Raw genomic sequence first — 15,415 nt, 5'->3', positions numbered from 1 at the left:
CGTTTATTATGAACTATAATATATTTTTGAATCGATTATTATGCAATTAAAATGTCTAGTAAACTTGTTGAACATGACTTTGATTGGTTACTAGCGCCAATGCAGATTCAAGTTTTATACTACATATCTAGCCGTGCAGGGCTTAGAACAGGGAGAACACCGGAGTGCCGGCGAATTGATCACGTTAGTATACAGCTTATTAAATATATCTGTATTTGCGCACGATTCGTTGCACTTATTGCTTGAATTGCAAGTTTCTAGTTTCCTACTTAATGAAGCATTTCATGTCAAGAGAATTTTGTGTATCGGAAGGGCATGACACGCCATGTTTCCTTTATATTCTTTCGTTAGAATTCCCGGCGGTAACAGTTAGCGGAACGTCACGTTGTTTCACGTGTTTCTCATTGTATTTATATCTTTCGCAGTGACATGATGGACATACGACCGAACAACACAATCTACATCAACAACCTGAATGAGAAGGTCAAGAAAGATGGTGAGTGGCTATCAAAAAGCATTGGCGGGTGGCGTGTAACTTTGAAGGGATTCTCTTTCTTCACAGAGCTGAAGAAGTCGCTCTACGCCATATTCTCACAGTTTGGCCAGATTCTGGACATCATAGCCCTCAAGACACTCAAGATGAGGGGACAGGCGTTCGTCGCTTTTAAAGACATCAACAGTGCCACTAACGCTCTGAGGTCGATGCAAGGATTCCCTTTCTACGACAAGCCCATGGTAAGAGTGATTTTTGGCGTATCCTGTGAGATTTATAGAGTGTTTCCGCCAAATCAGTCGTGAGAGCGCATACTGAATTCACATCGCAGCACGTGGTATATAAGCGCCCACCTAAAGCTGGCTATGCAGATTGCTTTATGGAGTTGTCATACGAGCCGTTCAATTGCAACTGCTCCGGGTGTTTTTGCTGTTGCTTCCGCTAATGAATCCTGCCCCATATCGCGTAATGTTTGCGTTAATCAAAGAAGCGACCCTGTTGTAAGTAAATTGTAAGTCATCCGTCGTGTTGACTCGTGTGCCATTTGTTAAACAAGTTCACACAAAAACATGTATATTATTTTAAAGGAAAGCTCTTCATGAAGTATAATTGCTGAGCAGTAAAAAATCAGACATGCTGGAACAACTTGGCCCACACATGTAATTGCATCCGAAAATGTTTTGCGATTGGACGAGTTTTTGACAAATGACCATTGTCACTCACTTAATGCTTTTCTTCCTCATTTTGTCTTTTCTTCATTGCTTGTATTGAACCTTGCACTTATAAAATTTTGAAACGCTGGTCAACTGTATGTTATCCCAATCCTGCTTGGGCCTGTAAGGCCTCAATTATTGCATGAATAGGTAATAAATAATAGAAGAAAATGTTTGCATGCAACAGAGGCTGTCGTCAAGCAAAGGTTTACTGTTGTTTCTGCGCTGCCACCATGTGTAATCTTTCCACGTGCAGCGCATCCAGTATGCCAAGAGTGAGTCAGATGCAGTGGCCAAGCTCAAGGGTACCTATGTGGAGAGCTCTCGAAAGCGCACCCCTGCTGAGGGCGAGGCAGCGCCCAAGAAGAGCAAAAAGAAGAAGACACAGCCACAGCCACAGCCGCAGCCTGCGATGTTGATGATGGGAGGAGCCGGCATTCCCATGGTGGCGGCAACAGGAGCACTACCCGAGCAGCCACCGAACCAGATTCTCTTCCTGACCAACCTCCCGGAGGAAACAAATGAGATGATGCTGTCCATGCTGTTCAACCAGTGAGTTCATTTCACAACTGTGTTTGTGCAGTGCCTAAATTTAAGGATAATTGGCCATCCTAGCATCACATCTTAGTGCCTAGTCACTGTGAACAGTTATAGTAGATTATGCAAGGAGGATAGGGCATCAAGTGAAAGGCACTTCAGCAGGGGAGTTATCAAAATATACTTTCATCTGTCCACTGTAGGCACAGTGCATCATCTCTTTCCATTGGTGCACTGCTTTTTTCAGTAGTAAACAAAGTGTTGCAATATCTATCATGCTTAATGATTCTAAGCCAACACTGGATAGTTTATGGCCAAAGATAAAAAGGAAAACGAAACTCTCTCTCTCCCATAATTGAGATTATTGTAAACCTGGGATGGTTTCTTTTCTGCTTGTTGTGTCTATGCGACTGCCTACTTTTATATGGCTTTAGTCAGCTATGCACTCAATATTCCTGATGGCTTTGTTAAGGAGCAGGCTGCAACACTGTCACTTCTGGTGCATGACTCACAAAGTGATCTCTTTCCACAAGGCACTTCCTAGTTCTCCGATCGTCTAGCTCCGTTGCTCGCCTAACGCAGTTCTGATGGTGACCCCATTGAAATGCTGAATGGTGCAGAATAGTAGTCAACACAGGCCTGGAAACTTACAAAGCCAAACTGAACCTTTGTCTCCCCTTAGGGGCCCAACTGCTAAAGCAGATGTTTGCGTGTACTGTGCGAATTGGAGGCAACGCACCAATTTGGCCTATGCTACCAGGGGGAATTCCTATCACTTATCTTTAACTTTCCTATCCTACTCCTCATACTTTCCTGTTTTACTTTTTTTCATCCAGGCAGAAGGGCTGTGGCTAACGCTGAGTTCTGCCATATTGGGTTATGTTTGTACAGCTGGCATATGCTGAGCTTTTTCCCATCTCCTTGTTGGGCTCTAAGGTGGCTTGCATCATGGCTGAACAGAATGTTTTATTAATTGCTTCTTCCTCCCAACAAAAAGTGACCGCATTAACAAAAAAAAGTCGACCGAAGGTGCTGTCAAGTTTTTTTTCTTCTTCTTCTTTTTTCTCAGAAAACGAGAGCGTCTTTTCCAAAGTGCCATGTTCTCCACAGTGATGTAAATGGAAAGCTAGCCAGAACCTTGACCCCTTTTCTATTGTCCAAATCCATGGCAGGCATCGTAGGCTCAGGTTATAAAATAAACTGGCCTGTGGTGATTTGATTCTTGAACTCCGAGACAGTGTGCAGCACTTCAAACTTACTAACATCATTTCCATTGGCAATATCCCAGTTCCAGTTGTAGCCCACAGTTTCCTTTAAACTGAAAGGGATTTCCTACATCTGAGTGAGCAAGAAATGCAAGAAGGACTGCCGAAAGGGCTGCCCAGTTTTTTTTTTTCCAGAAAACGGGAGGGGCATTCCCAGAGTACCGTGTTCTCCACAGTAATGTGATTGAAAACCTAGCCAGACTCTGTCCCTATTTCTAGTGTCCAAATCCTTGACCAACACCCTGGGCTCCGTTTCTAAGTAACCAAAATAGCTAGTGGAGATTTGCTTCCTCCAAGGGAGAGTGCAGCACTCAAAACTTGCAAACAATGTTTCCATTGGCAATAGTAAATGTATACTGAATATAAGGAAATACCGACTAAACACATGGTTATGCCTGAATCAATATGATGTTGAATACATGAAGATTCAATTGCGCCCTTCATTCTGAACCCCGGCAAACTTTTTGCTTTCTAGTGTCAGATGTATTGTCTTTGTTCATTCAGTTGGCGCGCTAAATGTGCTTTGTGTGATCCGGCAACTTTGAAGCCTCACCGGGCAGTGCAAACTGTGCATGTGACTACGCCGCATACTCGTGTACAAGTTGGAAAAAAGAAAAGAAAATAACCATAGAAACGAAAGAAAATATAATCCTCAAAGAGGCAAAAAATTATTTCACGCTTGCCATCAGGACATTCGTGTTCACTGTGTGATATGATCTCTTTTGCTCACTGGAGTGAAGTTCCTGCCTTGTAGACATTTTAAGGTAATAGACCGATTCCATTAGGAGTTTTGCTACGCCTCTCCTCTTGCGGTGCATTCTGGTCATTGTAGTTATGCCGCTGCAGCTGGGCCGAAGTTGCTGCTGCCACCATCTCTTTCTCTGCATGTTTGAAAGTGTTTCGAGGTTTTTTTTTGTCATTTCTTCAAAGCCTGCAATAGGATATTTTTACCTGCTGCATGTAGTGCAAAAAGCCTGTAAAGTGTCGGTCCCGTAGGCTCTGGTGCCGCATTGATGGTTCCCTAGCCGGTAAAGCTGCGGCACAGCAGAGCTTATCTTTAAAATATTCCACAACTTCTGATAGTCACCTCATTGCATGCACGTTACTGAAACTGATGCAAGCAGTGCATACGAGGAGGAAACAAGGCGCAAACGAATAGAAGTGCGAGCGTGACAAAACGTGGGGTAACACTTTATCTCAGTGCACGTTAAAGAACCCCAGGTGGTTGAAATTACAGGAGTCCTCCACTACGGCATCTCTCATAGCCTGAGTTGCTTTGGGACGTTGAACCCCACAAACCAAACCAAACCAAACACTTTATCGAAACATGCTACTGCAGTAGTGTTCTGCAGCTTTATCTGGGCTGTTGTGAAAAAAATCACCTGCCTCAGGCGGAGCCTCACTTGCGGTGAAATCGCACACAAAGATTGAGCATTGTTGACTCTTTTTTTGCAAGTAATTTTGATTTCCCAGTAAAGAGGAGGCACTCTTTCTCGGTTCCTGACATATTGCAACATAAAAGGACATGTTATGGAACAGAATTTCACTAAGGAAATCTAAAGGGCTGCATTAAATTTTCTGTAAAGGTCTGTGCTAAATTTTGGTTACAAGAGACCTTGGTTAAAAAGAGACCTTTTTTGGGTCCCTGGAGTGCCTCTTGTAACGATGTTTTACTTTATTCTGCTGAGATCTGCAAGTTAAGCTGGCTGTTAAACTGGTGCTTAACAGAACTGGGCTTGACCTAGTACAGAAGGAAGCTATTATATGGTGTGCAAACCTGTGCTTATTGATGTATTTTTTTTTTTTTTTTGATAATTTATATTCTAAATATGTCTTTGCAAAGGGACATGGCCAGTCACAATACCATTAATGATATGGCACTGGAAGATGAGCCCCCCAGGTTGGAAGGCGTCCCATATTTACTGGGGATGAACAAAGGGCGATTCCTAGTAGCTCCAGGACGAATGAAGCGGCTGGGCTAAAGCCAAAAGGACGCTCAGTTGTGGATGTGTCGGGAAGCGACCGGAAAGTCCGATGTTGCAAGGAGATGTATCACATAGCAACATGGAATGCAAGATCTATGACGCAAGGTAAACTGGATATTGTCAAGCGAGAAATGGACAGATTGAACATTGATATCTTGGGTATCAGCGAGCTCAAGTGGACCGGAATGGGAGAATTTAACTCCGGCGACCATTATGTCTTTTATTGTGGGCACGAATCCAAGAGAAGGAATGGGGTCGCTCTCATAGTAAACAGAAGAATGGGCAAAGCAGTGCTAGGGTACAACCCCAAAAACGACCGAATGATTTCACTTTGGATCCAAGGTCACCCTTTCAACATAACAGTTATCCAAGTCTATGCACCGACCACTACTGCTGAAGAAGCTGACGTTGAGAGATTTTATGCGGACCTACAATGCCTTTTAGACCGCACCCCATCATCAGACGTCATTTTTCTCGTAGAAGACTGGAATGCTAAGGTAGGGAGTGAAGAAATATCCGGAATTACAGGCAAGTTCGGTCTTGGTGAGCCAAATGAAGCTGGGCAGAGGCTAGTAGAGTTTTGTCAAGAAAACAACCTGACCATAGCAAATACTCATTTTCAACAGCACAAGAGGCGCTTGTACACATGGACTTCGCCCGACGGTCTGTACAGGAATCAGATCGATTATATTCTTTGCCGGCAGAGATGGAGAAGCGCTATACAAGCAGTAAAAACAAGGCCTGGGGCCGATTGTGGCACCGATCGTCAGCTTCTTGTTGTCAAAATTAAGCTTCGATTGAGGAAAACAGAAAACTAGAAGGCTTTTCAGGTATGAGCTGGATCAAATTTCATTAGAATATGCTGTGGAAGTGAGGAATCGATTTCAAGAATTAGATCTAGAAGACAAAGAGCCCGAAGACATGTGGACTGATGTTAGTGATATAATACAAGAAGTTGCTACTAAGGTAGTTCCCAAGCAAAAGAAATGCGAGAAAGCAAACTGGTTATCTGAAGAGGCTTTGCAAATAGCTGAGGAAAGAAGAATGCAAAAGTTATGGGGGAAAGAGAAAGATACAAGGTTCTCAATGCAGATTTTCAGAAAATAGCAAGGAGAGATAAGAATGCCTTCCTGAACATATAATGCCAAGCAGTTGAGGACAACAGCCAATTAAGGAACACAAGAGCTCTGTATTAGACAATCAAAGATATCAAAGGAAGCTTCTGGGCTAAGCTGGGCGTGATAAAGGACAAGCAAGGCAAGGACCTCACTGAAGCCTCAGAGATAAAGAAGAGATGGCAGGAATACACAGAAGAACTGTACAAGAAGGACCCGAATGTGCAAACCCAACATAAAACGGTTGTGGTTACTGATCTCGAGCCGGGAATCCTGAAGAGTGAAGTTGAATGGGCCTTAGCCAGCCTTGCTAAGAACAAAGCTAGCGGAATTGATGGCATTCCAGCTGAGTTGCTTCAAAACCTCAACCATGACGCTGTTAACATTCTGCATACATTATGTCAGAAGATTTGGACAACCATGCAGTGGCCACAGGATTGGAGGAGGGCAGTTTACATCCCCATACCAAAGAAAGGCAGTGTCAAAGATTGTTCCAACTACCGCACGATCGCACTTATTTCGCATGCTAGCAAGGTGATGTTGAAAATCCTCCAAGGTAGGCTGCAGCAGTATGTGGATCGGGAGCTTCCGGACGTGCAAGCTGGGTTTCGCAAGGACAGAGGAACTAGAGACCAAATTGCCAACCTTCGCTGGATCATGGAAAAAGCAAGAGAGTTCCAGAAACCCATCTACTTCTGCTTTATTGATTATGCGAAAGCGTTTGACTGCGTAGATCACAGCAGGTTGTGGCAAGCTCTCCAAGATATGGGAGTTCCAATTCACCTCATCTGTCTCCTCAGGAACCTGTATGAAGGGCAAGAGGCCACAGTCAGAACTGGGCATGGTCTTACTGATTGGTTTCCGATTGAGAAAGGAGTGAGGCAAGGCTGCATACTGTCGCCCTGCCTATTTAACCAATATGCAGAGTGCATCATGAAGAAAACCGGTCTGGACGAGTCTTCAGCTGGAGTGAAGATTGCTGGAAAACGTATCAACAACCTTAGATATGCGGATGATACCACTTTAATGGCAGAAAGTGAAGTGGAACTCAAGAGACTTCTGATGCGCGTACAAGAAAAAGACAAAGGTCATGGCGTTTTGCCCGATCAAGTCCTGGAGCATCAAGGGACAAGAAGTGGAGGCGGTGACAGATTTTCTCTTCTTGGGCTCCAAGATTACCTTGGAAGGAGACTGCAGCCATGAAATTAGGAGATGCCTGCTTCTGGGAAAGAGAGCAATTGTTAGCCTTGACCGCCTAGTTAAGAGCAGAGACATTAGTCTGCCAACCAAGATCCGTATAACTCGTGCTATGGTCTTTCCAGTTGTGATGTATGGATGCGAGAGTTGGACTATGAAAAAGGCTGACCGCCGAAGAATTGACGCGTTTGAATTGTGGTGCTGGCAAAGACTCTTGAGAGTTCCCAGAAGATCAAATCAGTCGATATTGTCGACCATAAATCCTGACTGCTCATTGGAGGGGCAAATTCTAAAGTTAAAGCTCAGCTACTTTGGTCATCTGATGAGAAGAGAGGAGTCTCTGGAGAAAGATTTGATGTTGGGAAAGGTTGAGGGTCGCCGGAGAAGGGGTAGGCAGCGAACGCGATGGTTAGATGGCATCCTCGAGGCACTGCAGATAAAGTTATGTGATGTTAGGAAGATAGTGAAAGACCGGAAAGCGTGGCGTGACATGGTCCATAGGGTCACGAAGAGTCGGACACGACTGAACGACTGAACTGAACTGAAAGGAACATTAGTGCAGTAGCACCCCTCTATAGTAAAAACTCTGATACAGCAAAGGGAAATTGAAGTCCCAGCTTATCCTTCATAGATAACTGTGCACTTTTCTTATTTATTATGATCGTATTTTTAATGAAAACAGGTTATAGCTTCCACGTGAGATTAAACAAAGCATGGTTGGTCGACCTTTTATATTTACCTCAAAATTTTATATGCTGTTGCCAGATGGCTAGAAAGAAGAGACCTTGAATTGGCTTTGCTGCCAAACATTTTTTTTCGAGGCATAGGGAATTAATAATGACGAAGAGGTGGAGTGCCGCGCTTATCTGTTATGGCCAACTTTTGTTATGAATTAGACAAAATATAATAAAGTTAGATAGCTGAAAATTCTCCGACTAAATACATGCATGTTTTTATTTGTATTTATTTAATTTTTCGCTTTTCTAGGTAGTGTGGATGTTTTTATAAGCTTTCTCAAAATCTGCTCACGAAACGAATTTTACCTACTTTGCAGGCCTTTATCCCAAAAAAGGTTTATGGCAGAGCAGCAATAATTCCACTCTACGTTCTCAGCTTACTTATCTATCAAACAGCTAAAGCTTACATTTATATAACGTTTCAATGGAGAGATACGATCGCGCTGTATCGCGAGATACGATACAGCGAGCAATGAAAATTTCTGAGGAGAATTAAAAACGTAAATACAAAAGGTTGACCGACCATGCTTTGTTTGACCTAGTAAAGTGCCAGAGCTCTTTAATGTTACCAGTTGTGAAACTCCCCATTGAGCCTATGTATTAAAAAACTGCGGTTTTGATTGGTCAAAATTCGGGTGTTAACGAATAGTGGTGGAGCCTGTGGCCACTAAGGAAAGCTGTGTCTAAATTGCAAACTTTTAGATTGTTGATAAATGCAAAATCAACGAGAAAATAAAATATGTTCAAAAGTTGCTGTAGTGAAAATTCTTGGACATAACAGCTCTGCAGGTAATTAAGGCGAAAAATAAGAAAGAAAAATGATTTCTAGAAATCACTGACGATAATTACAGAAGGCTTCTATTGACCGCTTCTAAATGGCACGACAGTTCATAGACACCTGAAAAGGGCATACTAAATTCGGTCACTTATTGAAGCGGAGTTTCCCAGCTGGTATAATCCAAAAGCCCTGGTAAAGTGCATCCAGCCACAGTGGCATATTTCCGATTAAATGGCATCCCAGCACACGCACAGTCTGGGATCATGAAGAAAATCATTCTTTTTCGATAAAAAAAAAATTTTTATGGCTTTATCATAGGCTCATGAGCTTTGAGAGGCAGCAGTAGCAAGAAGTGGAAGCAGTGCATGCATAGTTATTATAATTTTTTTTTTTTCAATTAACGCCTCTTAAATGAAAGAGACAGTGGAAGTCAAGAATGTATTCATGCACTGTTTCGGGTTTCACATGAAATTGTAGCCACATTGTATTCATGCTGAAGTGGTACTTCCACAAGATCTAAATAAAGTCTGATAACTAGAAAAAAAACTAAATAAAGAGACAATAAGATAAGGTTTGGTTTGGTTTAATGCCCCAAGGCGACTCAGGCTATGAAAGATGGCATAGTGGATAACTTGGGAAATTTCAACCACCTGGGGTTCTTTAACAGGCACTGACCTCACACAGCCTAGCTTATCGCCTCCACCGAAAAGCGGCCACCGAGGCCGGGATTCGATCCTGCATCCTTGGGCAGAGTAGTTGGGTGCCCCAACAACTGTGCTACTGTGGAGGGTGGTTAGAGAAAGACTGAAGGTATTTCGGAGTATTTTTTTTTTTATAAACCAGCAAGCTGTGTTTAGTAAGAAACCATTTAATTACCAGACTGCACCTTCAAGGCCTTGTCTTCACCGACAACTGATATAGTAAACATTTTTGGCAGTCTGAGTGACCTTATTATAAAGGAGTTTCACTGTACAGAGAGTGTTGGCTTTTCTTAGTAGCCATATGGATGGTTGAGGCTATTGGAGTAGTTATTAACTTGTTAAAAACAGGAAATATCAGTATTTGAATGCTGTTTTTTTTTTTTTTTTTTTTTGCTTTTAGAAGCAGGAGACAATGTGTTATTGTCTACCAACACAAGAATTAATGTTTGTACTGTCAGCAGCTTCCTGTTACGCCACCTCCATTGCCAAAAAGAACATGCAGCTTATAAGCCTCGTCTTGCTGTGCCACTAATTCTGGTACTCTTGATGGTTTCTGTACCTATGGGCTAGCACAGAGATCCGTGATCATATCTGATCCCTCATATTCCCATGTGTACTCTTCTAGGTTCCCTGGCTTCAAGGAAGTTCGGTTAGTGCCTGGCCGGCACGACATTGCTTTCGTGGAGTTTGAGAATGAGATCCAGTCATCGGCTGCCAAGGAGGCACTGCAGGGCTTCAAGATCACTCCAACACATGCCATGAAGATAACGTTCGCCAAGAAGTAGCCTGCACTGCTTCCTGGACACTGTGCCCGCGCCTTTTTTTTTTTTTTTTTCCACTGATAAAATTCTTTTTTCTCATGTGCACATCATTTTTATTTTTATTTTTTGCAAGCTAGCATTAAATAAACTGGTTCATCATGTCTTTTTTCAGAAAGTGAGTGTCATCTGTGGTCATGATGCACCACTTAGCAGATTAGGTGACTATACATAGGGGACGCACACAAACACACACACATAAAGAAGGACATTGCTGCACTGACAACAGATTAATTGAACACCAATATCCTCTTCCTTCTCCACTTCTAAACGCACACACCCCTTCATCTTTGACGTTCCTCCCAGTAATCTAAAAAGTCTTTCTCTTTCTTAGATATGAAAACAGAAGGCATGCTGACGCAATCACCACCAGCTAATGATATCGCTCAGGCTTCCAAAATCTCTCACGTTAATCTGTCCTTGTTCCTACTCAAAACTGCTACTTTATTAAGTTCTGCTGGAGACATTCCTTTTTTACATAAAGTGCAGTCTTTGCGGTGTAACGCAAGGTTAGTCCCGGACTTATCCAAAATTGCAGAGGCATGTTCTCTTATACTATCGTTTTGTGCATCTACAGCATGGCTTAAACTTGCTTTTCTCAGCGAACAAGAATATTCAACGCTGCCATCATTCCGTTTTCCAATGCCGCGCAGGGACGCCGTAAAATTGTGTTCCATCGGGGGAATTTATGCAAGTATTGCTGCAGCCTACAACACAGCAGTGCGTCTGGCTGTTTCTGTGCGGCATTTGTGATTGAGAGAGAGAGCTGCAGAGCTAATTCGTGACGACTAACCTTCATGTTAGGGATGCGCTCGCCGCCGCGAGTGGTGCTCATGTTGCTCTGGAAGTATGGATGAATGGAATATGGAAGTGTCCCCTTTGAAACGAGGTAATGCTATCAATTGCCATCATGCTCGTTTTTTTTTTTCTCCTATATCATTGTTTTATATCGGTTAACTATACCATCATGCCATTTATTAAATTTTTGTTTCTACATTACTAACATTGTCACTTTTCTGCTTTTAAGCCACCAATCTTTCAATCACTTTTTGGTAGCTTCCACCGCAGGTTCATTCACCCGACCACTGGTATCTATATATACCTGTGCTACTCGGGCATTTTCGAATGGCATTCGAGATTTCGAATGACATTTGGATTCAACGGGCTCCCGCGGTGCTACACGACAGTTTCCAAACTCATTCGAGAGCTTCAGCATTCACCCGCGGTATTGCAATGGCACTGCTGCATCGGGTTTCGCTTCTGTACTTTCGCTTCTTTTCAGTCTGTACAAAGTATAGGGTGTTGCACAATTAGAGGCGCAATGTAGAATGCTTCTCCCAGCTAAACCGCGGAATCCTCGCAGTTCACATTTTGCACAGAAATGGTATTCTGTTGCTAGTATTTTTTAATACCAAATTTGTTTGGGGTACTTGCCTGATTCGATCAAAAGAAGTCAGATGTTCCCATCTTATGTGGCGGCGACGACGCCAGACGAGCCGCTGACCCAGCGATGGTACTGGTGGCGCCACCTAATGCTGCTTACAACAACTCAAACCTTCTGCCAAAACATTCGCCCGCTCTTTTTCTGCTACAGAGTTGTAAGCAGCATGAGGTGGCGCAACCAGTACCATCGCTGGGGCAGCGGCTCATCTGGCGTCGTCGCCGCCGCATAAGATGGAAACATCTGACTTCTTTTGATCGAATCAGGCAAGTTCCCCGAACAAATTTGCTATTAAAAAATACTAGCGACAAAATGCCCTTTATGTGCAAAATTTGAACGGTGAGGATTCCACGGTTTAGCTGGGAGAAGCATTCTACATCGCGCCTCTAATTGTGCAACGCGCTGTACAACGGCGCAATGACAGTGGTTCTCATGGTCACGCTAGAACGACAGCGACGCCAGCATGTCCAACAGCCACATATTACTGTACTGCGACATGTTTTTCGGCCAACCGACACGGACGGCAGCCCTCCATGTCCTCGACAGATCACGGTGGCTTCACGAAAACTTTAGGTTGGCGAGGCGACGGGGTGATGACAGCGCTTGTATCTACGTTATACATATTAAATATAAGTGAAACGAGCGGCTATATTTCACACTTGAACACTCAATCATGCAATAAACTCATGTGAAATAATTGCATTTAATTCCACGGCAACCCTCTTCCCCGCGACGATCGAGTATGCAGTACTCCCGCTTTCGCTCCAGAGCCAATTTGTACATCTGTGAATGCAAACGGCCATCGAGTGTAGTTTTGGCAATAGTGCTCTGAAATCGACTATTATTTACATGGCAGGACGCGCATACAATAAACGGAAAGCGTCGATGTGAACCTGATTGCTTTAGCAGGCGGCCAGAAAAAGTCGCAAATGTCACTTGCAGATGACAAATAAGGCCGTTACAGTGAATGTGAACGTTTACTGCACATACTTCCGGCTGAAGCGATATATATACATATATATATATATTGGTCACGTTGGAGAAAGCAAGGAGAATCAGCAACTCAGAAAACACACCAACTCCCAGGGACGTCCCGTTTAAATCGCTACCTCCCACATCCTAACAGGGTAATCCGCAGGATGTCCCTGCGAGCACCCTTCTGTGCTATGTTCGAACCTCTAAAGAAGGATCTCCGTGGGACGTTCCATTTACAATTGCCCTTCATAAGACGATGCCAGGGCAGTTGTAAGGGACCATGCACCCTGTCGCACGAAAGTGAGTGAACGAAAACCACACAAATTCGCTTGAAATGTCAAAAACAAAAGGCATACTGGTCGTCATATAACTAGAAACTGGCGCCGTCCTTGTTACGATACTCAACAGTTGCTAACTAAATTTTGGTTGCACTTTTCCAAGAGTCTATATATGGTAAGGGGTTGCAACAGCTTTCAGAGCACATGAACAGCAAATATAAGTCCACCATGCAGGTACCAAAGCAAAGGACGTGGAACGCAGACGCACGAGAGATAGAGAGAGAGAGAAAGAGAAAATGGAATAGAAAGGCAGGGAGGTTAACTAGGCGATGCCCTGTAGGCTACCCTACAGTGTATCTAAGATTCTGGCCCTTGGATGACTCCTTCACAAAGGAAATCAGTGAAGGCGCTCCTTAAGTTTTTAAAGGACTGGGAATTGAGATCAATAGTTTAAGTGTGCGCTCTTATAGATATCTGGACATAGTCTCTTTTCCTTGGCGCTCTTTCTTTCCTTTTTCTCCCTTTGTTCCCCTCAGACGCACAAAGCGACTGTAATGGCATGGTCTCGGTCGTAATTGGCTGTCATTGGCAGTTGAAGCGACGTGGCAAAGGCTTTCGCCTTATGAACTTTAGGCTGCCAAAGTGCCCCCATAGTTTTTTAAACACGTACAGCAGATGTAATCCATGAATCGGAACCCCGATTAATTTTGAGGCCAAACGTGCATTATAACCACACACTGTAGTGTGGCACCGGGTTTAGAGTGATGTCGTCGCCTACGGATCTATGTAGACAAGAGATCTAGGGTTCTTTTCTGTGTGCAGATAAAAATAAAAATAATAACGGTGTAATGCACACAAGGTCTACACTCCTCCACTCTAAGAATGTCTGCATGCTGACTCGTTTTAAGTCATGGCAACTGGGTTAAATTTCGAGATGCGAACCGAACGCGACAGCGTGCGGATTTCCCTCTGTGCGAAGCCCTTTATATTGGCAACCCCCATGTCTCCCTTGAATATTGCTGCACGCATCCGCCTTCATATTTCAGAAAGCGCGCTCGCTTCGCAACGCAAAGCACTTAAGTTCGAGCCCTATACATGACCACCCTTCTCAAAGGCCTGTCAACATGTCACGTGGTCTTGTGACGCCCCACTATCCGACGACCAGCCAGTGCACAACCATGTCACTTGCTAATTACCACTTGTTAGAGCCTCGGCTGTGACTTGGCCTCATGCGATGCTTCGACTACTACGGGTGCGAACAAGAATAAAAATAAGCGCAGGGCCGGCGAGAAAGACTGGGGATATCGTACCGCTTGTTGTGGAGAACCTGGGGAAAATGATGAGAGAAGAGGATTAGCCGCTGTGAAAGATTTGAAATTCGTTTTCTTATGAGGTCAGTGGCATACAGACACCAGGGGGCTAAAATAAGACGAGTGCCTGTTGAGTGGAGGAAACGGTATAAGCTTCTGACTCGAGGCCGCCGCACGCTGATTGGAGCACTCTCCTCAGTACGCGCTCCGTGCCGTAAAATTTGACGTGTACTGGGGTGTGCTGTGCAGGATCGAGTGGCATTGCCCTTTTTTTTTTAAAGGACATAACATCCTGCGAAGAATCGAAGGCGCAATAAAAAAAAAATGCTCGAGTGCTTTCTGAACCGAATTCTGTCCCTGTCATCCCGTAACCTCCGCTGTCCTGTCGAAAATTGCGCACGCACCACGAACGAAAGTGTGTACGTCATGGTATTAAAGCTATTATCGCTATTAACCATCATTCTCTATTCTGGCTCATCGAACTTCGCGATCCATCTGGTCGTCTAGCGCGCTGAGCATTACGCCTACAAGAATATAATTTTGCTGTCGCGTACAAAAGTGGGCGACATCACAGTGATGCAGCTAAAACCCCTTGATACTTTGAAAGTTACGCCAACGATTGAACTTTGCCGCCGCCGCGCTACCTTCTCGCCCCTTGCGCACCCCTTCGCTGAAGGCCGGCTCTCCGCCCGATTTCCTGAGCGACGATTGATCTCCCTGCCATTGCCCTTGGAAGCCAACGCGCGTCCGGCGTTTTCCTTGTGTTTTCTTTTTCCTTCGCGCCATTTTTCTCCTATTCGCGGCGAGCGAATATTGCGCGCTGTGCCTGTGCTTTTATTGCAGCGTGCAAGCTCTATGCCGTGCTGTTGCGCGTACAACTTCAGCAAGCGGCCTGAAGATGGTTATGCGGTATTCATGATACCTCAAGGCAAGCGTGACTGCTTGCACAAGAGTCAATAGATTTACAAGATTAGTTGAAAGAAGTTTATTCCTAGAAAGAACAGGGTTGTTTGCGACGTAGTGCGCCTTTCTCACTCCCCGTAATAACGTGTCACCTGACGCTGCGTTTTCT

General features: G+C 44.1%; 1 protein-coding gene across 5 annotated transcripts; it reads left to right on the top strand.

Annotated features, from left to right (window-relative positions):
- The first annotated feature begins 35 nt into the window (after positions 1-35).
- On the top strand, positions 36-10,356 carry snf (U1 small nuclear ribonucleoprotein A snf). 5 transcript variants are annotated; one of them, XM_084577175.1, is made up of 5 exons: positions 36-183; positions 426-496; positions 598-735; positions 1,463-1,758; positions 10,147-10,356. In XM_084577175.1, exons 2-5 carry the CDS (start codon positions 476-478, stop codon positions 10,304-10,306), a joined length of 615 nt encoding a protein of 204 aa, XP_084433301.1. In that variant the 5' UTR covers positions 36-183; positions 426-475; the 3' UTR covers positions 10,307-10,356. The 5 variants fall into 5 exon arrangements, with proteins under 5 accessions (XP_084433301.1, XP_084433297.1, XP_084433298.1 ...); XM_084577171.1 differs by having other exon boundaries at positions 37-183; positions 563-735; XM_084577172.1 differs by lacking the exon at positions 36-183 and adding an exon at positions 227-249 and having other exon boundaries at positions 563-735.
- Positions 10,357-15,415: the final 5,059 nt, after the last annotated feature.

This window comes from Amblyomma maculatum, chromosome 8, assembly GCF_055883805.1.
Source record: "Amblyomma maculatum isolate TAMU_Amacu chromosome 8, ASM5588380v1, whole genome shotgun sequence".
Classification (NCBI taxonomy): domain Eukaryota; kingdom Metazoa; phylum Arthropoda; class Arachnida; order Ixodida; family Ixodidae; genus Amblyomma; species Amblyomma maculatum.
Note: the sequence above shows the minus strand (reverse complement) of the source record. Positions and strands in the feature narration are given on the sequence as shown.

Excerpts from the sequence above, each read along its gene's own strand:
- snf (XM_084577171.1), top strand. The coding sequence starts at position 430 with ATGATGGACATACGACCGAACAACACAATCTACATCAACAACCTGAAT. Across the intron at positions 497-562 it reads TGAGAAGGTCAAGAAAGATG|AGCTGAAGAAGTCGCTCTAC; the intron begins GTGAGTGGCTAT and ends CTTTCTTCACAG. Across the intron at positions 736-1,462 it reads CTTTCTACGACAAGCCCATG|CGCATCCAGTATGCCAAGAG; the intron begins GTAAGAGTGATT and ends TTCCACGTGCAG.